The sequence below is a fragment of the Danio aesculapii genome, chromosome 6 (assembly GCF_903798145.1).
Source record: "Danio aesculapii chromosome 6, fDanAes4.1, whole genome shotgun sequence".
In the NCBI taxonomy this organism is placed as follows: domain Eukaryota; kingdom Metazoa; phylum Chordata; class Actinopteri; order Cypriniformes; family Danionidae; genus Danio; species Danio aesculapii.
Window position 1 is genome coordinate 32,319,770 of NC_079440.1, and position 23,360 is coordinate 32,343,129.

A 23,360-nucleotide genomic window follows, 5' to 3' on the forward strand; every position below is an offset into this window, starting at 1 on the left:
TTGAAACATTTCGAGGATATTTGCAAGTGTTCTGACCAATTGCTGCGCATCAGTTGTTTGTGTTGTGACCAATTTGCTGCGCGTTTCTTCAGTTGTTTGTGTTGTGAGAGTTTGCAACACGTGTGCTGTCAAATTGATGAAGATCGTTTATTACTTTGCTGGTGTTTTTTGTAATTGCATGTGCTTTCTTAAATTGCAGCTCGTTAAGCTCTCTCGGCCACCATAAATCAATCTACAGAGATTTCCCAGGATTTCTCTGTTACAATCAGGATATCACAATAATTAACCCTGAAAAATCCAAAGCAACTCAATCACTACCAGATTAAACCTGATTGTTGTGTTTCTGATAAGGAATAACGCTAAACACATGAGGGCATTTCTTCTTTCTTTCTTTTTACTGAACTAGTCTGCAGTAAGGGCGACGCAGTGGCGCAGTAGGTAGTGCTGTCGCCTCACAGCAAGAAAGTCGCTGGTTCGAGCCTCAGCTGGGTCAGTTGGCGTTTCTGTGTGGAGTTTGCATGTTCTCCCTGCGTTCGCTTAGGTTTCCTCCGCGTGCTCTGGTTCCTCCTGGTGCTCCGGTTTCCCCCACAATCCAAAGACATGTGGTAAGCTAAAATTGTCCGTAGTATATGAGTGTGAATGAGTGAGTATGGATGGGTTGCAGCTGGAAGTAAAACATCTGCTGTGTTGACCCCGAATTAATGAAGGGACTAAGCCGAAAAGAAAATGAATGAGTCTGCAGTTATGAAAACAGGAGACGAATTAGAAACAAACAGATGGCCATTCAATATATTAAAATTACTATAGTATAAATACAGCACTGCAACATAAAAAAGAAAAAGATTGACAGACTGATGGATACCGATGTGCTGTTTCTTCGAAATAATAAATATTTAAAATAGGCACTATTTTATAAATAAACTGAATAGTTACAATCTAAACAACTACATTCTCGGCTGAGAAGCCTCAAAAGTACATTGTTGTCTAACGGCTGCAATATTTGTCAAACTGTAGTGAGTTCATTGATGTGCTGTCACTCTATGTGGGCTGAGTAATACACAAGAGTGAAGAGGTTGGAGGAGTGCTGTTAGTAAGGAATAGCCAGTCAGATCCGAGAACCAGACAGAATTGTTGTATATTATACAAATAATAGCCACAAATAATTCACATATTTACAGTTTGCCAAAAATATTAAAGAGCAAATATTTTAATTATAGAAAAATCAATATATAAGGATAAATATATAACAATTTCGAACAAATTAGCAATATAGCAAAATCATATTATTTATTATTATTATATGAAAGTAGCTGCATCTCAACTGTTTCTGACTATTTGTACAGTGTATTGTTGTTGTTGTTATGACTTTTAAATTAAAATATTTTTACAATAATTTTTGTATTTGTTTATTACATTTATTTATTTATTTATTTTAGGTTAAGGGGCCTCTTGTGGGTCCCTGATCCCTGTTTGAGAACCACTATTGCAAATAATTATATAACTGTTTTAATAATTTATATCCCAGATTCATCCTTATGATATTACAGACAAAGATAAACATTTTGCCATAGTTCAGCCATCATGTGACTTTTAACAACATTCTTCGAAAAATCAGATTTTGTGTGATTTTGTCTGAAAACAAACACACAGAGGTTTGACAACATAAACTGACCCTTTATGAGGAGCTGATGATATGATTGGTCATCTGTTCAATCCTATTAAACAAAAGCTAAAGAATTTTTAAGAAACTTTCACAGTCTGTCGAAGCTAAATGTTTTAATTGTAATTAAACCAGGTTAAATCAATTTAAATAAAATATTTACTGTAAGTAAAGGTCAGGTGTAATTTTTAAGTATGTTTTGTGTGAAAAGTATACTATTTATATCATCCCTCTAGTGTAAATCTATGTGAAATTTGATTTACCCAGGCAGAAGATTAAAACAAACCAAGAATATGGTGAACAAAAGATGTATAGTGGTGTATAGCTTTTTATATGGGCATTAGTCAATTAAACATATTTAAGTTAAAGCAGTCTAAGTATATTTCTATGACTCTGTAAAATTTAATTGATGATTTCCTAAGTTTAGCTTAGCACAACTGATTAGCTTTTTTGTGAGGGTAATCACAATGTACTTTTTCAGTAATTTGCTTTGCTGAATTGAGATGTTTGTAATGGTGTGACACTTTATTGTGACAGTAAATGTTTATTTATTACGGATGCAATGAAGTAATTAACTCGTCAAAAATCACAGTAAATGAGTCTTATGGGACGTCAGGTGCGTTAGTTCAGTCAATACTTTATGGTATTATGTCTGTAAAATCTTTGTCAGTATAAAAACAAACGTTCTAAACATGCAGTCTTCACCTTCTCAAGGGTAAAACTTACTTTACCTGCGCTTATGTGACACTGCCCTTGATTCAGTCTCTCACGGAAAATAAGGTGGAGTTTCGCCGAATGAAAGCCCCCTCTGTGTGCACCTTGGACCTCCGCCCGTCTCTCGGACGTGTCGTTTCGAGTCCTCATCTCTGGTCATATTATAGTCTATAAATCCAGAATTTGACTGCACGTATCTTTTTAAGATAAGGTACCATTTCCCGTCTAGTTATGTCGAAGGGCTGAGTCGTGTTTTGGACTTTGCGACAGACTCTCAGATATAAAGCTTCAGAAACTCACCAACATCTGCGCACTCAGAGATGGACACCTGGACTTTTCTAAGCGTTCTGCTTGCACTCACACATTATGGTAAGAAACATTTTAGGTTACTGTGAAGACAAAAAACGTGATTTATTTCACTGTGCTTAATAAATTGCTGCAGTATTTAAACTTTTATATATATTATATATGTTTATCAATGCAACATGCGCGTTTTAGAAAATATGAGGTAATCTTGAAAGGCAAAAAACATATTGGTTATGTCATAAATGATAATAACGATGATATAATTAATTTGGTGCAGTGTCTGGTCAGAGTACAATAAGATGGTGCGTTATTTCTGTCGCGGAGGAGTCCAAATGTAAAGCCATGGCGCAGGCCTTCAGCAGTGCTTCAGTCCGGCCTGCGCTGAAGTGCGTCCTCGCCGCATCCAAAGCAGAATGCGCTCAAAAACTCACCGTAAGTCTGTCTGTCTGTCTGTCTATGGAAGGTTTATGTGATGCTTTATAAGGTGATGGTCAATTGATAGTTGTTGTTAAATACATGTGGTTTGTTTTGGTTAAACAATTTTAAAGTACAGAACAAATGATATCTATTTAAAAAACTCTATATAAAAGGCACCCAAAAATGAAAATTCTGTCATTGTGTCCTTTCCATGTAGTTGTTACAAATTTTTATTCTGCTGAACAAAAATGAAGATATTCTGAAGAAAGCTGGAAATCTGTAACCATTGATTTTCATAGTATTTGTTTTACTAGTATGGATGTCAATGGTCACAGGTTTCCAGCTTCAAAATATCTTCTTTTGTGTTCAATAGAAGAAACTCATAAAGATTTGAAACCAAATGAGAATGTGTATATAGTGAGTAAATGTCCAAATGTCTCTTTAAAAAAATATTTGGAATCATGTGGTTGATGAAGTATAGACAATTTTCTGCTACACAGAGATTGTTGCTTGCCAAAAACAGTTGGATGAAGAACACAAATCAATTGTAAAAGTACAGATACTCTACTCTTTAGTATTAAAAGTAAAAAGAATTAAGTTCAATTGTACCTTTTATTTACATAAATAAAAAAATTAAAAAGTAACAGTGATTGTTCATATATTTTGGAAGTAAAAATATAACCAAAAGTTTTCATACAATTATAATTAACACAGATGATAATGATAATAAACTGCACACAATGAAAATAGCAAAATACATAAGAATTGGTAAAGAAAAAAAATGTGAGTAAATGTGTGCTTGTAACACAAATGCAGATGTTAGCTTTGCTTAGTTTTTAATTAACCTGTATTGTTCAGATTGTTTGCACAAATATGGACGTGCCAATTTGGCACCTCCAATAGATATGAAAAAATCCATCTTGAACAATTTAATTATTTTTTAAAGGCACTAAATGGAAATCGATTTGGCATGACTTTCACAGTGCATGGAGGGTATTTACTAGCCATTGAGTGCAAACCGGTTATTGTGGTAGATTATGAGATAGAAAGATAATAATGATACAGTAATATCCTGGTTTTATCACAATAAATGGCTGCTACTTCAAATACTTCAGTGTCATAGAGCTTATTTTGGATGCAGCCTTCACTAATTAATCTTTCAGTTAACTGAAAAGAATCACTGAAATTAGTCTAATATCTCTGTCACAAAGGAAACCATGTTTTTTTGTCGTTGTTTTTTTTTTGGTGCATTGATTACGATGTATAACCACATTTTAACTATAAATACTTTGATTAAACTATGGTTAGTGTAGCAAAACTATGGTTGATTTGTTGTTACCATGTTTTGACTGATAACCATGTTTTTTTTTTTTTTTTGCTTGTTAATTTTTATGAGGGTATGGTATCTTAATTGCAGAAGCACACTGAAATCATTGTCTTCTAATTAACATTGTTAAACAATTCAGTTGCAATTGTGACTTTTGACAGAAAAAAGAAGTTGATGCCTTTTCAGCCAGTGCCAAAGACATATATGACATAGGCAAGCTAGCCAGCTTCAAAATAGCAGCAGGAGAATCTGATGCAGATGGTATGTGCTTCTCTTCATGACATTATTCAGTCTGTGGTTATTGCTGTACATTCAAGATTATGCAAGTCGTACCTCTGAACTGTGTTGAAATGGAAGTATGGTCATTAAGGACATAATTAAATGTCAACAGCAACATTTAGTTGATTATTAATGGATAATGCCTGTATTGATCACTGTGGACTACCCTCAAAAATGTGACTTTTCAAAATAAGACATAAGACAAGGCTGGTGAATGGAGTAAAATACACATTAAAAAATGAAGAAAAATTAAGTATCAGTCTACTTAGTTGATTGATTACAATTTGATTTTTAAGCATTTTTCTCAAGTTGTAGAAAATTGTATGTAATAATAATTATATTATTAGTAATAATAATATGTAAGTGGAGCATTGTTTACGAAATGCACTCATTTGCATACAGTTATATCACAAAAAACAATGGATGGAGAGTCAAGACAGGTTCAAAAGTCTTGCTCATTTTAAAAAAAAAATTTCAGCAAAATTCAGCAAAAAATAAACTTAAAACTGAATAGCCAAACAAATACATTTTCACAATTATTTTGTAGTTTGTAGCATCAAATGTTGTTTATATTAAGCCAAATTATGTATGAACATATTCCTCTATAAAAAAAAAAAAAAAAACAAGAATAGTCTTTGTAAGTGTTCCTAAACTGGAGATTTAAAGCTCAATGCTGGTGAAAAAAACTCATTTTGAGAAAAGATATGAAATAGTTACAAATTGTATTTGAAGGACACAAGTTAATAAAATTTAATAAAAGAAACACATCGAATGTAACTTGATTCATTTTCTTTGCATTAGACTGAAAAATCGCAACATTTCTAAACTGACAGGCACATGAAAAGCAGTGTTGTATTTTCTTTTTTGTTTGGTTTACTAATTGTAATTCTGTTAACAACCACAGGAAAAGGCATAACATACTATGGTGTTGCTGTGGTTAAAAAGACAAATGCAGCCATCAACATCAACAATCTGAGGGGGAAGAAGTCTTGTCACACTGGCAAAAACCGCACCGCTGGCTGGAATGTCCCACTCGGATATTTGATTGACAGTGGGATGATGTCTGTCATGGGTTGCAACATCCCTCAGGGTACTTTAAAATTGTACCTAAAATGGTCAAATTGCCTTTTTTCAGATGGAAAAGTATTTTACAGTCTATTATTTATTATTTTTTTTAGGGGTTGCTGACTTCTTTAACGCCAGCTGTATCCCTGGAGCTAAAGATGACCCTCCTTCTCTGTGTCAGCAATGTGTGGGAGACAGAACTGGACAATTTAAGTGCGATCCAAGCAATAAGGAGCAGTATTACGCATATGACGGAGCATTCAGGTGTTGTGTGCTTTGTTTTTTCATACGGAACTGAAGCAGATCTGGAGGAAATACAAGGAATGTGCTCTGTTTTGGTTTACTGATGTTTTGGACTTCACAGGTGTTTGGTCGAGGATGCTGGGGATGTTGCCTTTGTCAAGCACACCACTGTCAGCGAGAACACTGATGGTAAATGTTCAGTTCAGTAGTTGTCAACCAAAGGGTTCAGCAAAATCCCAAGAGAAGCACAGATGGTTTAAATTCTGTATTTTTAGTGGTGTAATATATTTAATATAATCATTTAACGTACAATAACAATAAATATTATTGAATAATAACTGTTTCTGTATTTATCAAATTTAATTTAGCTCTTATTAGCATTTTAATGTAGTAAAATTAAATGATATGATTTTTAATAGTTTCTGAAGTTTTTTCTCAATTCAGAATGAAAAATATCAGTTCTATGTTCCCTGAACAAACTGTGAAAACTTGCATGATTTGTTTCAATATTTATCATTCAAACATTAAAATAATATTAAATAATGTTTTAATACATTTATAATAATATGCTTAAAAACTACAATTAAGATGTAAAATAAAATCTTAGCATAAATCTATTTTCCTTAATAAAGTTTAGTTTTTTAAGTTCTCGAGACTTTTGTAATCATAAAAATATGTTAATTTATTTACGCATATAAACTGTTTTTCACGTTTATTATTAATATTTTAAATTAGTATACTTTTATACACCTCTACTGTTTCTACAGTAAGTGAGAGATCTTCAAGTTGAAAATGTATAGTCAATATGAATTATACCTATCAAGGACATTTTGGTGTCTGCATCAAATTAAATTGACAAAAGTTATGTTATATATGAAGATATGAAAATGTCTAGTATAATGTTTTAAAAAAACATGGGTTAAAAATTTAGCAGTTTAGCATCCTTCAAGTGTTTTGGTGTAAAAACCAGTTACACTTTAAAGGGTGGCTATTTTAAAATTATGATAGAAATGTATGTTTGTCATTATTTGCTCAGAAACAGATAAAAAATGAACAGTATAGTATACATTATAATAATAATAATTCAGGAAGTTGTAAAGTGTGATAGCTGATGAATTATAATCTGTATATTAAGATTATTTTAATTTTGTATTTTAATTATGTGTCATAGGTAAAGGGCCATCGTGGACTCAAGAGTTACAATCTAAGGACTATCAGCTGTTGTGCCGCGACGGCACCCGTAGTCCTGTCACTGATTATGAGAAATGCCATCTGGCCAGAGTGCCATCCAGGGGGATTGTCATCCATCCTGACATCACCACTTCAGTGGTCTACAACATGTTGACTGAGGGACTGGTATGATCACATAATATTATTGAAAGATTAAGTTTTACATAGTCATGTAATACAGTACAGTGGATAGTATGTAATCAGTCTCCAAAAATAAATGACTTGTTATTAGATTACATTTTAAAATGCTCAATTACAAACACAGCACTTTTATGTTTACAAGATTACATTTTATTCACACATATGGCTTACCCAATTTTGCCAATTTTGAAATATATATATATATATATATATATATATATATATATATATATATATATATATATATATATATATATATATATATATATATATATTTGAATGTTCAAAATATATATCTGTATCATTGTCATTTAAATATACATTTTCAGCCATATCCCTTTGATTTTGAATCCAATTTACACAAACAAACATGCAAACAAACAAACAAACAGATAAGCCATAATTAATTAGTCGGTCAGTCAGTTAGTTAAACAAATAAGCCAGTAATGTCAGAAGTAATCTAAAAGTAATCCAAAACTTGTCAGAAAATATTTAGAGAACTACAATGTATTTGGCATCACTAAATTTGTATTCTACCCCACTGAGTATTATTTAATTAATCAATTAGTCAGTCCGTCTATTAGTTATTTATTTAATAAGCAGATAAATTGGTTATGTGAGAAGTAATCCAAAAGTAATCCAAAACATGACAGCACATTTACGTCACTGACTACAATGTAATCATGTAATCTGCACCACAAAATTTGTAATCTACTCAGTACTGAGTATTGTTTAATTAATTAATTAGTCAGTCAATTAGCTATTTAGTTAGTAAACAGATAGGCCAGTAATGTCAGAAGTAATATTTATATATATAATATATAAAAATATATAAAGTATTATATATAATACTTACTATATACAGTATATATATATATATATATATATATATATATATATATATATATATATATATATATATATATATATATATATATATATATATATATACACACAGTTGAAGTCAGAATTATTAGCCCCCCTTTGAATTTTTTTTTTCTTTTTTAATATTTCTGATATTTTTTCTTATTTGTTTGTTTTTCAGCTAGAATAAAAGAAGTTTTTAAAAACCATTTTAAGGTTAAAATTATTAGCCCCTTTAAGCTATAATTGTTTTCGATAGTCTACAGAACAAACCATCGTTATACAATAACTTGCCTAATTACCCTATCCTGCCTAGTTAACCTACAGTAATTAACCTAGTTAAGTCCTTAAATGTCACTTAAATGTCACTTGAAATGAGTTATTAAAACTATTATGTTATGAAATGTGTTGAAAAAAAATCTTCTCTCTGTTTAACAGAAATTGAGGAAAAAAAATTAATAGGGGGGTTAATAATTGAGGGGGCTAATAATTCTGACTTAAACTCTATACACACACACACACACACACGCTCACTATATAAATATATACTTTTAACACTTATTTATATAAATATGTTTGCATGTTTTTCATTTTTTAGCAAAAATCTGGGTTCTCCATGTTCTCCTCAGCAGACTTCGGTGGGGGAAACTTGTTATTTAGTGACACTTCAACCAAATTCATCCAAGCCGGAAATGAAAATTATATGGAATGGATGGGACGATACTATCACATACTGAAAGCTATGGACTGCTCACAGTCAGGTGTGAATAGTTTCACCTCCGTCACACAAGGGCTTTTATTCATATTCCTTTACATCACATTTAAATCTGTTTCTCTGTAATGTGTGTGTTTGTGTTTTTATGTTCAAACACAGATGTGCCATCTCAACTGCAATGGTGTGTCCTGTCTCACGGAGAGCAGCAGAAATGTGCAGACATGGCTGTGGCTTTCAAAAGCAAGAACTTGATTCCTAATATTCAGTGTGTCTATGGGGCATCTGTGGAGGACTGCATGAAGAAAATACAAGTATGATATTCAATCATTTAAATTGATTAAGTAGTCCTATTAAAGTGATACAATAAAAGTTCCTCATATTGTTTTGATGCTCTCCTAAAACAGGTTTACAAAAACAACAAAACACAGAAAAAAACGTATACTTTAATCTCATAATGAACATTACAGCAAACCTCTTCTCTCAAAGTGTCTAAAACACTTTTAGTTTCTCTAAACCCACCCTTTCTTAATTTAATCTTTTGGTAACTTGTAATTTGTTTATATTTAATAATAGGGAAGAATCTGGCTGCAGACTGGGTGCAAATGCAAGCTGAGCTGCATGCAATGCTTTTATGCTCACACTTAACTCCACCCCTAACCCTATCTCTCATAGTGAAGTGTCTAGCTCCATTGAGTGCATTGTGTCTGAGATTACATGTCTGAGATTGCAAGTCTGAGACTGCATGTGTCAGCTTGCATATTCAAGTCTGCCGTCAGACCCTTTTGGCCAGTTACAATTACAGTTACATTCATGATTCCAAGATTACATCTTTTTCAGACAGTGGCACTATTTTATGGTTAACCTAATTCTGTTTTCAAGTGAAGTTTATTTATAAACTAATTTCAATAGGATCACGTGTTTATGATTGTTCATGGCTGGTCCCGCATTAGCCTATGATTGATTCACCAATCAGATGATTCCTAACTCACTATAAATAACCAGAGATTCTTATCTCAGTATCTTTGTCTTGAAGTTAAAGTCCATACTAAACCAGTCAACATTTCTGTGTGGAGTTTGCTCATTCTCCCCGTGCTCATGTGGGTTTTCCCGTGGTTCTCTGATTCCTCCCACAATCCAAAAAACACGCAACCTAAGTAAATTGAACATACAAAAATGACATCATAGTCAAGCTCTTGGCAAACCGTATATCTCTCCCTAGCCATCCCTATATCTGTTATTAGCCAGAAATAAGTCAGGGGAATTCATCAAGATCTACCTGAGCTAAAACTCCCCTCTATAAATGTATAGTATAGATGTCATTTAAATTCATTTTGACCCATCCTCTGAATTTGAGTACAATTTAAATGAATAAATATATAAGTACATTTACTTTTAATTTAAATAGTTCTGCTCTGCGCTGGTCTAATCTGCTATGATTTTACAAATTATTTAGCCTTTTGGGTCAGAAACAAAATACCAAATCACCTATTACAAGTGTTGAGAAAACAGTATTACAAGTGTTGGGAAAAGAAATTAAATACTTCAGCTATTGAGGTTTCTTTGATACTTGTAAACAGATTGAAATACTAAAAAGAAACCTTATTTGTTGACACTAATGGTTCCATGAAGAACCGTTAATATTCAAAACAACCTTTTCATTCCATGAAATAGCTTATTCATAATATAAGATTGGTTTTCTAAAGGGTTCTTCAAAGAACCAAAATGATTGTTTTAAAGAATCGATCTGAAAACTTTTTGTTTTTAAAAGTGCACATTTTACACCTTAAAAAGTAGAACATGGCCCCTTAGAATATCAAACCTCCTCTAGTCTTGTACTTTTTCCCCAGCATTTTTATAACTCCTCAAATAGAGTGTAACAGTCAAGTTCCAGGAATAAAAATCCTATTGATTTTCACCAAAGAGAAATTGATTTAACTCTGATTAAAAAGAAAGGCTGATGAAAAAGCTGCACAAGTGTTTGAATGAGATTCTTTTCTTCCAGAATAAAGAAGCTGATGCCATCACTCTTGATGGAGGCTACATCTACACAGCAGGGAAGAGTTATGGTTTGATTCCTGCAGTTGGTGAGAGCTACACAGGTTAGAGCAGTACACTCTCAATATACAGTGGTCAACATTTCAAGTCAATCAAAAAAGCTTTTGAAAACTGTCGTAAGACAAGAATGGGTGTTGTTCAAGTATTAGAACAAGTTTGATGAAAGTCACTTCAAATGTTGCCTACTAAATACTTTGATTTGACGTGTTTAATAGGCATTTATGTGTCCTTTTTAAATTAAAATACTTGAAAAGAGTACAACGTGAACATTGAAAATGTATTTATTGTACTTTGTACATTGATGGAATCTTTTAACATGCATGAAACCCTTCAATTGTCCAAAATAATTTTGGTAACACTTTAAAATAATGATTCATTGGTAAATTGAATGCATGTACTGCCATGAAAAAAAAATTAACAATATATTTATTACAGAATCTATTCATCTTTGTAACGCTGAATAATGAAAATAAAGTGGTTTATTATTAGTTTGTGAACTCACAGTACATGTATAATGTTCACAAGCACAACTTTGCATGTTAATAATATAAAAAATTAGTAAATGTTGATCTAAATGCTCACACTTAGTTCAGGTTAGTATAAACAACATATTTGCTAACATTAACTAATAAACTGGGGTGGCACGGTGGCACAGTGGGTAGCGCTGTCACCTCACAGCAAGAAGGTCACTGGTTCGAGTCCCGGCTGGGCCAGTTGGCATTTCTGTGTGGAGTCTGTTCTCCCCATGCGTGGGGCATGCCAGTTTCCCCCACAGTCCAAAGATGTGCTGTATAGATGAATTGAATAAACTAATAATGGTGTGTGTGTGTAAATGTGAGAGTGTATGGGTGTTTCCCAGTGCTGGGTTGCGGCTGGAAGAGCATCCTGAAATAGTTGGTAGTTCATTCTGCTGTGGCAACCCTGCTAAATAAGGGACTAAGCTGAAGGAAAATGAATGAATTAATAAACTAACCACTATTTCCAAAAATGTGTTACCAAAATGTCATTAGATTATTAAAAACTGTTCTTCATGCAAATAAAAAGAGGCTTTAGAAATCATTCCCTGAAAGGTTGTGTTAGTAGCTTTATTTTTAGGAACGTAGCTAACTTTTGTGTTTGGAAAAGATTTTCTGGAGTGCTTGCTGTTTTATTCATAGCTGATGATTCATTTTCACAAGCCACTGTGATTCTCTGTCTTAGGAGACACTGATGGAAGTATTTATTACGCCGTGGCTGTGCTGAGAAAGAGCAACAGAGACATCCAGAGATTCAGCGACCTCAAGGGCAAGCGCTCCTGTCACACAGGCTATGGAAGAACTGCTGGCTGGAACATTCCTATGGGGCTCCTGATAGAAAAAGGCATCATCAGACCACAGACATGCCAAGTGGCCCAAGGTGGGAAACATTGCGCACACACACACACACACACACACATGGGCTCCTAAAGTGTGAAACCACAGCTGTCAGTAAAACCATTATTATTTTCTTCTTTGTATTATGTAATTGAAGTTTTGCTTACTATTTAGAACTATTTGTAACTATTTGTCAACCAACTCTCATTGCTGTATTAAAAGGATAGTTCACACACAACTGAAAACTCATTTACTCTCCCTTCAATTGTTCCAAAGCTGTTTGAATCTCTTTCTTCTTCTGAAGTTACCCAGCAGGCACACAACATTATAAGACATTAATATTAGGTTAGATTTAGGTTATGACGTCAGATCACCAAAAATTTAATGTCTAGCCAGCGTCTAAGACAGCGTTATTTTGACGTCGAATAACAATATCAAATTACGTTGATCTTTGGTTGATTTTAGGTTGTGTTGGAAAGTGACCAAAATCCAACGTATGACAGATGTCATACTCGTAACGTCCACACAACGTCATGGTGTAACATGATTTGACATTGATATTTGGTTGATTTTAGGTTGGACTTTGGACATGGACGTCAATTTGATGTTGGGTTCTGACGTCAACCTGATTTTCCTTTGCAAACATAATCCGACGTTGGGGTACAACATCAAAATGACATCATGTTGACATCCTGTGCCTGCAGGGTATTTTGAACAAAGCTTGGAAACCGGGAAACCATTGACATCCATAGTGTTTATTTTTTCTACTATAGATGTCAATGGTTCCAACATTTTTTGAAAACATTTTCAGCAGAAGAATGAAACTCTTAAAGGTTTGGAACCACTTCAGGGTGAGTAGATAGTGAAATATTTTTTTGGGGCCAGACTAATAGACAATCAAATAAATAGATCTTAAATATGCATATAACATTAAAAAAACAATAAACATAAATAATTTAAATGCTTTTATTTATTAAAATATTTTTGGTAAATATTTTTTTATGGCCAGACTAATAGACAATCAAATAAATAGATCTTAAATATGCATATAACATTAAAAAAACAATAAACATAAATAATTTAAATGCTTTTATTTATTAAAATATTTTTTGTAAATATTTTTTTATGGCCAGACTAATAGACAATCAAATCAATGGGTCTTAAATATTCATATAACATAAAAAAACAATAAACATAAATAATTTGAATGCTTTCATTTTTAAAAATGTAAAGATATTTGTGTGTTCCTGTGCATCCCTGTGTGTGTAAAAAGCAACGCGTATGAGTGTTTTGGACCTGCATAGGCACATTTAACTAACACGCTCTTTAAATAAAACATCTGTTTTTTAAATACAAAAAGTTTTGTTTTTTATTAAAGGTGCACACAAATAATAAAAACACTTTACAGTTTTTAAGTATGCATAACACTTATCTGTAAGACAAAAATACTGTAGGTAGAGTATTGAGTTTCTTTTGTGCTGACTTAAAAAAACACGATACATGACTTCAGAGGGATAAAGAACTAAAATTGTTTCACTAAAAGTGTTTATGCATGAAAAAATATATAGGGATTTTTTTTGCAGTACTGATACTAATGTACTAATGATGAATATAAATAGTAAATAAGCAAGTGTGAATGTGCTTTTAGCTGCTGGGGAGTTCTTTGAATCAGCCTGTGTACCTGGAGCGGATCAAAAAGATTTTCCTGAGAATCTGTGTAAGCAGTGCATTGGAGACTCCAGTGGTCAATTCAGGTGTGTCAAAGGCAAAGACCTGTATGACGGCTACGATGGAGCATTCAGGTAACTCACGCCACTACATAATAAATCATTACTAATTTGTGCTTTACCATTATCTGCATGACAGCTACTGTGAGTATTTCAGCATTGTTTCTGCTTCTATTTCTAGGTGCCTTGTTGAAAATCATGGTGACGTGGCCTTTGTCAAACATTCCACTGTATTCCAGAACACAGATGGTAACTCACAAAAATCCTCTATTGCTTTAAGCCACTTTTAATTAGAAATATCAGAGCTGTTCAGTCATGATATTAGTTTGTCATGGATTCCCTCCGGAATTTTTAATAATGATTTTTTTTTTCAATAATTCTTTAACTACTAGAATTACCATAGTGCTCATTTAGACTGTTCTCATATTGTCACATCATAATTACATTCAAAGCTTCTATTGAGATATTAAAATAAGCTTTGAATGTCTGTTGTCATATTTAAGTAATTACCCTAAAAATGTCATATTTTGTTAATACAGCCTATACATGTGCAGTTAGGCTACTAAACTGCCCGCAGAGGTCTACACCTCACTTTCATTTTCACTTTCACAAGCAAGGGAGAAGGCTTTTTAAAAGAAAAGTTATGTTTTTGTTATCAGAAAGTTATGTTTATGTCGGCGCCAGTGATGTAGTGGTTAGTGCGTCGACAAATGCACTCCGGTGCTCACGGCGACCCGAGTTCGATTCCCACTTTGCGGTCCTATGCCGATCCTTCCTCTCTCTCTGCTCCCCATGCTTACCTGTCAATAATCTCTACTGTCCTATACATTAAAGGTGAAAACCCTGAAAAAATTATTATAAAAAAGAAAAGAAAGTTATGTTTAAGCTAGCACGAAGTTGCTAGGCACCCATATTTAAAGTCACAGACACAGTAGCAGTCTAGCAGACACTGAAATGCATGTGGCCATAGTGACCACTATAGATGTTCAAGGTAGATATACTCATACAGTAGTTCTTTTGTGTTCATTCATTCATTTTCCTGTCGACTTAGTCCCTTTATTAATCTGGGGTCACCACAGCGGAATGAACCACCAACTTATCCAGCATTTGTTTTACGCAGCGGATGCCCTTCCAACGGCAACCCATCCCTGTTAAACATCCACACACACTCATTCACACTCATACACTTTGGACAATTTAGCCCACCCAATTCACCTGTACCACATGTCTTTGAACTGTGGGGGAAACCGGAGTACCCGGAGGAAACCCACGCAAACGCAGGGAGACGTTAACTGAAACAGAAACGTTAACTGTCCCAGCCGAGACTCAAACCAGCGACCTTCTTGCTCTCACTGCATCGCCCAGTTCTTTTGTGTTTTGTAATTTTAATTAAATAACAATGTTAGAAAGAAATATACACATACGTACTGTAGGAATAGTAATAATTAAAACATAACATCTCGTCACATCCTCATTCTTTCGGAGTTTGAAGACAACAGAACTGAAAAGTTTTGAAAAACATGAAAATCCACCTAAAAATGTCTATTCATGGCATTTCTACCAAATTTAAAATAAAAATGTTATTAGATCATTATATTGCAATAATTAAGATGTCATATTTTTGCTAGTTTTGAGAAAACTTATTATTTAAGAGTTAAGAAATCAGTATTTGGTGAAATATCCCAGATTTACAATCACAACAAATGACCAGTAATCATTTTGTGAAAAAAAAGAAAATTGTCAATGTGATTATTTTTTGTTGAAATTCTGAAAAAAATACCATCAATAAAATTGTTTTTCGTTTTGACAAAAGATTATTTTGCTTACCCCATTGGTAGATTATTTGGATTAAAACTCACTTAATTTTGACATATTATTAAATTTGCCATGTTATAAGTCTGGTTAAGCATGATCCACAAGCATGGTTAAGCATGGTTTCTGTTATGTTTGCTTTTGAAAATACTATTGGTTGGGTTTAGAGAAGGGTATAGGTAAGTAGGTTAGTAAATAAATATCAACTTTTTACCTAAGGCTATAGCTAAATAATAAAGTAAATCCAGAAACAAATAAAATTTTATAGTGATCTCTTATGTTTTCTTATATTTATTATAATAAAAATATAATTATATGATATATCATATATATATATATATATATATATATATATATATATATATATATATATATATATATATATATATATATATATATATATACATATATATATATATACATATATATATATATATATATATATATATATATATATATATATATACATATATATATATATACATATATATATATATATATATATACATATATATATATATATATATATATATATATATATATATATATATATATATATATATATATATATATATATATATATATATATATAATATATAATTTCTTATATTATACACTTTACAGATAAAGATTCAGTACTGACGCCAAATATTCTATGAAGAACCTTTAACTTGAAAAAAAAACACAATTAATAGTTTTTTTTATAGAAAATTTCCATTCATTCAATTATTTTCCTTCTGGCTTTGTCTCTTTATTAATCTGGGGTTGCCACAGCGGAATGAACCGCCAACTTATCCAGTATATGTTTTAAACAGCGGATGTCCTTCCAGCTGCAAGTTAAAAGATTTTCTATTTTTAAATTGTTCTTGTGTTAATAAAAAAAGTTATTTAAAACTGTAAACTAAAAGGTTCTTTTTGGAACTTCTATAGCACAGGTGTCAAAATCCGCAATGGCCACAGCTCTGCACAGTTTAGTTTCAACCCTAAATAAACACACCTGATCAAACTAATTGAGTATTTCAGGCTTGATTGAAACCTGCAGTTAAGTATGTTGGAGTTAGGTTGGAACTAAACTTTGCAGGGCTGCAGCCCTCCAGAAATATAAACTTATATAAAGTTTGACAGCCCTGTATTTTTGAAACCTTTATTTTCGAAGAGTGTTGAGGTTTTTAAGCTCTTTAGACATCCCACACTTCCAAATATGATGCAATATACATGCAAAAAAAACATTCTAAAAAGTTTCAACTAAAGTTTCTTGTGTAAGGGTAACATTTCTAAAAAGAACTTGAATAATACTTATTTTCTAAAATTGAATTCTGTTTACTTTGTGTCTGTATGTGAGTGTGTTTAAGTCTCTAGCAGTCGTCTGATGTCAGAATTGCTATTTGCTATTGCTATTTTCAGGAAACAACACTGACCCCTGGGCTGTAAACTTGGACTCTCGTGAATTTCAGCTGCTCTGTTCTCAGGAGTCTCGTGCTGAAGTCACTCAGTTCACTAAATGTAATCTGGCCCGAGTCCCGTCCCATGCAGTTATGATAAGGCCTGACACCAATCACCACATCATCTTTGGTCTCCTGGACAAAGCTCAGGTAGATTCGGTAACTCCACATGTAATATTTCTGAGAACTTCAAGAATCGAGTGCTTTTTGTGACTTTTTGGTTTGCATCTTTCAGAGATTCTTTGGAGTTAATTCTGCCTCGGGCTTCAAGATGTTTGACTCCAAAGACTACGAGGGATCTGATCTGATTTTCAAGGACTCGACCATCACACTGATTGGGGTTGGAGAGAGGAAGACATATGAGGAATGGCTTGGCCAGAGTTATCTGGATTCACTGATAGCCATGGAGTGCTCGGCTTCATCTACAGGTATGCCAGTCTGCATGCGTGTATCTGACCAATGTGGAAATGCAAAAACCAGTTTAAAATATTTATTGAAGGGGTGGCATGTGTTTAGTCCTGGCTGGGCCAGTTGGTATTTCTATGTGGGATTTGCATATACTCCCCATGTTTGCGCGGGTTTCTTCCAGGTGCTCCAGTTTCCCCCATAGTCCAAAAGACATGTGCTATAAGTGAATTGGGTAAACAAAATTGGCTGTAGTGAAGGAGTGCGTGTGTTTGAGTGCTTCCCAGTACTGGTGTGCGGCTGGAAGGGCATTCGCTGTGTAAAACCTATGTTGGAATTGTTGGCAGATCACAAGAAACTAAGCTAAAGGAAAATGAATGAATGAACAATTGAGATACATTAAGAGCCCCACTGTGAATATATATATATATATATATATATATATATATATATATATATATATATATATATATATATATATATATATATATTAATGTAGTAGTAATAGATGTAAAGTTGAAAAGGAAAAAAGAACTCATTAACAGTAAAATAAAACAATCTGTTTTGTTGTTTTGTTTTTAAATGGGGCATTGATACTACTACTGCTGGCACTACTAGTAATGATAATAACAATGCTTAATGAAAGATTAAATAAAAGAAAAAACAAGATTTCATAGTGGCACTCCTTCTGCTTTTATCGTTACTACTAATGTTTCATAATTTTCTTAATATCAAATATTCTTTAAAGGGCACCTATGATGAAAATGTGTGTGTGTGGGTATAGTGTTTCCACAGTCATAACAGAGTGTTAGAAACCCAATACAGTAAGTCTCTTTTTAAAAATTTCCTGAAGTTAAAATAGGACCGGCACCATATTGCTATAATAACATGCATACACACGTCCACAGAATATTTTTTTTGCAAATAAACTGGGTTTCAAATATTTGTTACAACTCTCTGTGATTTTATAAGTTTTATTAGTTCAAAACGTTTTTAAAACAGAGCATGTTTGTAATAAAGACAACAAAATTGCTATCTAATTCGCATGGTGTAAGTAAACGCTAATATGTCTGTGTGTAATGTAAAGGTCATTTGTGCGAGACTCATCATTTCAGAAAGGCTTGAATAAACTCCACCACAAATACATCAAATAGGGCCCTATCATACACCCAGCGCAATAAGACGTAAGACGTGTTTCCATGATGTGTTGCTATTTTCAGACCAGCGCAACCTTAATTTTCCCTTTTTCCGCCATGTTGTTTAAATAGCAAATCCATTTGCACCACTTTGTAGACTCATGGGTGTTTTGGTCTAAAAAAGAGGTGTGTTAAGGTGCATTGTTGGCATGTTGCTATTTTAAGGAACTGAAATAGACTGCGCAATAGACCAGCAGAGCGCGTTAGTTGTGCGCCTCGCTTACTTATTGCTTAATACATGCAGGATGTACAGCAATACACAAATATCTTTACAAATGAAAAAGAATTAAAGGATTTAAATATTTTTTTTAAATATTACTTTCTACATAAATATAAAAACGAATGCCCTAATGCCTTCTTCATCTCGGGGGGCTTTTTTAGTTTATTCATGACAACTTGCTTTTGTATAATGTTATTATTATCAGTAGTATTACTATATGCAATAGTAATATTATTATATGCATTTTTATATTTGTTGAATTAAAAACAAGCTTAGATTTGCCCACCTGTCAGGTTTTAGACCATATGGGGCATAGCATGTGTATTTGGATATAACTCAGCTTTCTGACCACACTTTGTTATTATTGTTAATTTTTTCGTTTGCTGTAAATTAGAACTGAATTTAGAAATAGTTTTGAAACAAATCTTTGCGCTTAACAAAAGAAAATAATTATGTAGGTTAATGGATGTCTGTGCGGACAACACGTTTCCTTATCCACGAAAGAGAGAAAGTGAAAGTGAAAGTAAAGGTTTAGACTGCGCCTAGATTGTTAAAATAGAGCCCATAAACTTACCTTCATCCGAGTCTGTCTCTGTCACTGTGCTGTTTATCTGACGTAATGCATGATGAGAAGCAGACACGCATGTGGAAATGGTGGGCAGGGAGAGAAGCTGCTCATTTTCATTTAAAGCCACAGGCTGCAAAAACAGCTACAGTATACTCAGACAGCAAAATGGGCAAATTCCATATAGGCTATAACAGGGGCGTAGCAACCGGGGGGGACGGGGGGATACGTCCCCCTCACTTTTAGAGACAGACCATTTAGAAACAGGTGATTAATAATTATATGAACGTATGATCTCATACGGCCGTCCCCCCACTTTTAAAATGTCCGCTACGCCCCTGGGCTATAATAAAGTGTCTGATGGGTATTTTGAGCTTGAACTTTTCATACACATTCTAGAGACATCAAGAGCTTATCTTACTGTACATCTTGTAAAAGGGGTAAAATAAGTGCCCTTTAACTTAAGAAACGTAAGGGATTGTTCTCCAAATATGAACATTTTAAAAATCTTAGAGTTTCTTTTTCTGTTGAGCACATAATAAGTAATATTGAAAAATGTTAGAAACTGCTAACCACTGACACCCATAGTAAGAAAAACTAATATTTTATGAAAGTCAATGGTTACTGGTGTCAAAATAACACATTTTCTGTAAAGAAGGAAAAAGAAAGCAGGTATAATAATGAATAAATAATGACAGAATTGTCAGTTTTGGGTGAACTATGCCTTTAAGGAGGGTCAACACAAATAATAACCTCAGGTCTAACTTCAACTCGTGTTCCATTGCCTAAATCTTAAATACATTTACAGCACTTGCATTCTTCTACTAACTCTTTTGACTTTGTGTGCATTACAGTGTTTTCATTCTCTTCTCTCTTGCTGATGTCCATTGTGAGCTCCCTGGTGTCTCTGCTGGCTTTGTAGCAGCTTCATCTCATCTCCACTCTGACCTCCATACCCATATCTCATGTATCCAGTATTTCAGTGATTCGACTTCACATCGTGTTGCCAAATCGAAATCTACAGCATGCTTAAGCAATAGCGGTGCATTTGATCTGTGATTAAAACAGTACATAGTACACACTTACCGTTGATAAGATTTAGTAGGTGTAGGGATTTATTTTATTATTATTTTTTGTATTGGAAACCAGAAGAGTTGGTTGAAGTATTTCTTTGAGCCAGAGATTAAACCAGAACTGGTTCGTTATTAAGAACAATATTGTATTATTCATATACTCCGCATTGGCTGAAGGCAATAGCCATATCAGTGCATATGCTTTGCCTGTTACATATTTATTGCACAATGTTTATTGGAGCTTTTAGAACCAGCGTTTTATTGTAATGAACTACTTGACGGCACATGCCATATCAGAGAATATGCTGTGTCTGGGATTTTCCTCTTTGATGATTTTTGAACAGCCATTATCCCAACAGACGCACTGGAGTTTTACTACTGAATGGATTGAAAAGTTATTATCCTCATCTGTTTTAACTAAACAAAGCGGAACAAAGATAGTTTTCTTTATTATCAATTGTTCTGTTCTCATATGATACAACTAATTTTTTAATAACTAGGGAAAAATATAGTGCCAGTTGGAAAACTTGTCCATTACAGAAGTATTATTTCTGCATTTGGTTTGTATTGGAAAGGACATTTTTAATTCCATTAACTAAACAATGTGCTCAAACTGTGTCCTTTTGATTTAAAGATTGCCATTTGGTTTCCATTCTTTGTGATAGTATCTTGTTAGACTGCCAACCATCCCAAAAATGATACAAACAAAAATCTGAGGTAGGCAAATTCAGACAATTTGAAATTCTGTAACAAAACATAACAAAATCAAATTTCAAGCAAATGGGTTTTTCTGGGAATATTTAGTCCAAATGATTTTACACGTTGGATCAATTCTCACTGGACTAGATTACAGATGTAAATATATATAAATTATGCTTTATGCTTGCATTTTCAAACCAATGTGTGCTTTTGATATTTGTTTCATACACTGTAAAAAGCCATTAGGTAAAAAAAAGTGAATGAAACCTTTGCCATAAAAGTAAAAAGTTAACTTTATTTAAAGGAAGTAAACCTGTTGTACACTTTAAAAAATTACATTTGCTGTTTCGTTCAAACTACTTACTTAAATTGAGCTGAATCAACACAATTCTTGGTTTTTTGGGGGGACAACTTAATTGTTTTATGTTCAACCTACTTAAATTTGTAAAAAACGTTTAAGTTAACTTCTCAACAGAAATTCGATTGTGCTGACCCCCAAATTTTTTTTTACAACTTGAATTGTTAAGTTTAATTATTAAAATGATCACGTTTGTGTACTTAATTTAAGGCAAAGAGTTTACTCACTTTATTTAAGTTGAGTTAACTAATTGATTTCAAAGCAATGGTTTACTCACTTTTTGTTAAGTAGTTAACTAATCTCTTTTTACAGTGTACTATAATTTTTTTTTTTTTTTGCTTTGTGATTTAATATGTGTTTTTAAAAGATGTATTTTTATGTGTTGTTCAGATCCCATATCAGTGTGCTGACTTGTGAATGTCCTATTAATGCCTGCTTTGGTTGCGATTTCTTAATGAAATGATTGAGATTTAACTAATATTTAGTTGCCAGGCCAGTGAGTCTGCTCAAGTATTACAACATACTGTCTCTTATTTTAAATAAACAAGCATCATAAAACTTGGTCTGTTGTTTATCATTGTTTATTTTTTTAATATGAGGAGGGTTGTGCTTTTATTGATTTGCTTTACAGTTTATGTGAATATCTCCAATGTTTTATTTTAGTCCAGCTTGTGTCCTGTGTTATTTAAGAATGCTCCTGTATGTGATCAATATTTTGTGTAACAATGTACTCCTGCATAAAAGCCCCATTTACGCCTGTTAGGATATACTCTAACCACTAGAGTCAAAGTATATGGTTATAATAGTTGTATAATGCATTTATGACATCTCTGAACAGCATTTACACATTAATGTTATCTGAGACACATCTGCATCTGTGTTGTGATGTGAATTTGGCATTGACACAAATAAGCTATACATGGCCAAATTTATGACCGTTTTTTAAATTAATCAGGTGATCTACAATATATAGTCACAGTACAGAATAACTGGATGTAAATGTAAACTTGTTTCTTTTTTTCTCATTTCTTTTGTAATTTCTTTATATATATATATATATATATATATATATATATATATATATATATATATATATATATATATATATATATATATATATATATATATATAAATCTTTTTACGTTATCTCTATTTTCTGTTTTGTACTTATAAAACAGCGCCATCTGCTGATCATATAGGCCGAGACAACACGAGACAACGACAGTGAGTCTATTTCTAGGCACAGAAAGCGACATGTAAACCCCAGGAACACTGCAGGGCTACGTATTGAGTCCTGCTCTTCTACACACTCTTCACAAAATGAATCTGGCCTCACAGAATACACCAACAACAACAAATTGGCTGATAATACAGCAGTAATTTCCTAATAAATAAATAAATAAATAAATAATACGTCTCAAACTCGATTTCTGGAGGGTAGCAGCTCTGCGCAATTTTGCTCCAACCCTAATCAAACACAGCTGATCCAACTAAT

The 23,360-nt window shown here is 33.0% G+C and overlaps 1 protein-coding gene across 1 annotated transcript; it reads left to right on the forward strand.

The window, feature by feature from the left end:
* Positions 1-2,513: 2,513 nt before the first annotated feature.
* On the forward strand, positions 2,514-22,427 carry meltf (melanotransferrin). The gene is made up of 16 exons (XM_056459993.1): positions 2,514-2,743; positions 2,958-3,112; positions 4,586-4,685; positions 5,608-5,793; positions 5,882-6,032; positions 6,133-6,200; positions 7,183-7,367; positions 8,845-9,007; positions 9,121-9,272; positions 10,964-11,060; positions 12,217-12,411; positions 14,017-14,170; positions 14,277-14,344; positions 17,312-17,499; positions 17,585-17,777; positions 20,590-22,427. The coding sequence occupies exons 1-16, from the start codon at positions 2,695-2,697 to the stop codon at positions 20,655-20,657; spliced, it is 2,172 nt and encodes a 723-aa protein (XP_056315968.1). The 5' UTR covers positions 2,514-2,694; the 3' UTR covers positions 20,658-22,427.
* Positions 22,428-23,360: the final 933 nt, after the last annotated feature.

Bases quoted from the DNA above. Each gene is read 5' to 3' on its own strand.
- meltf (XM_056459993.1), top strand. From the start codon at position 2,695: ATGGACACCTGGACTTTTCTAAGCGTTCTGCTTGCACTCACACATTAT. The intron at 6,033-6,132 runs GTGTTGTGTGCT...TGGACTTCACAG, and splicing joins GCATATGACGGAGCATTCAG to GTGTTTGGTCGAGGATGCTG. The intron at 14,171-14,276 runs GTAACTCACGCC...TTCTATTTCTAG, and splicing joins GGCTACGATGGAGCATTCAG to GTGCCTTGTTGAAAATCATG.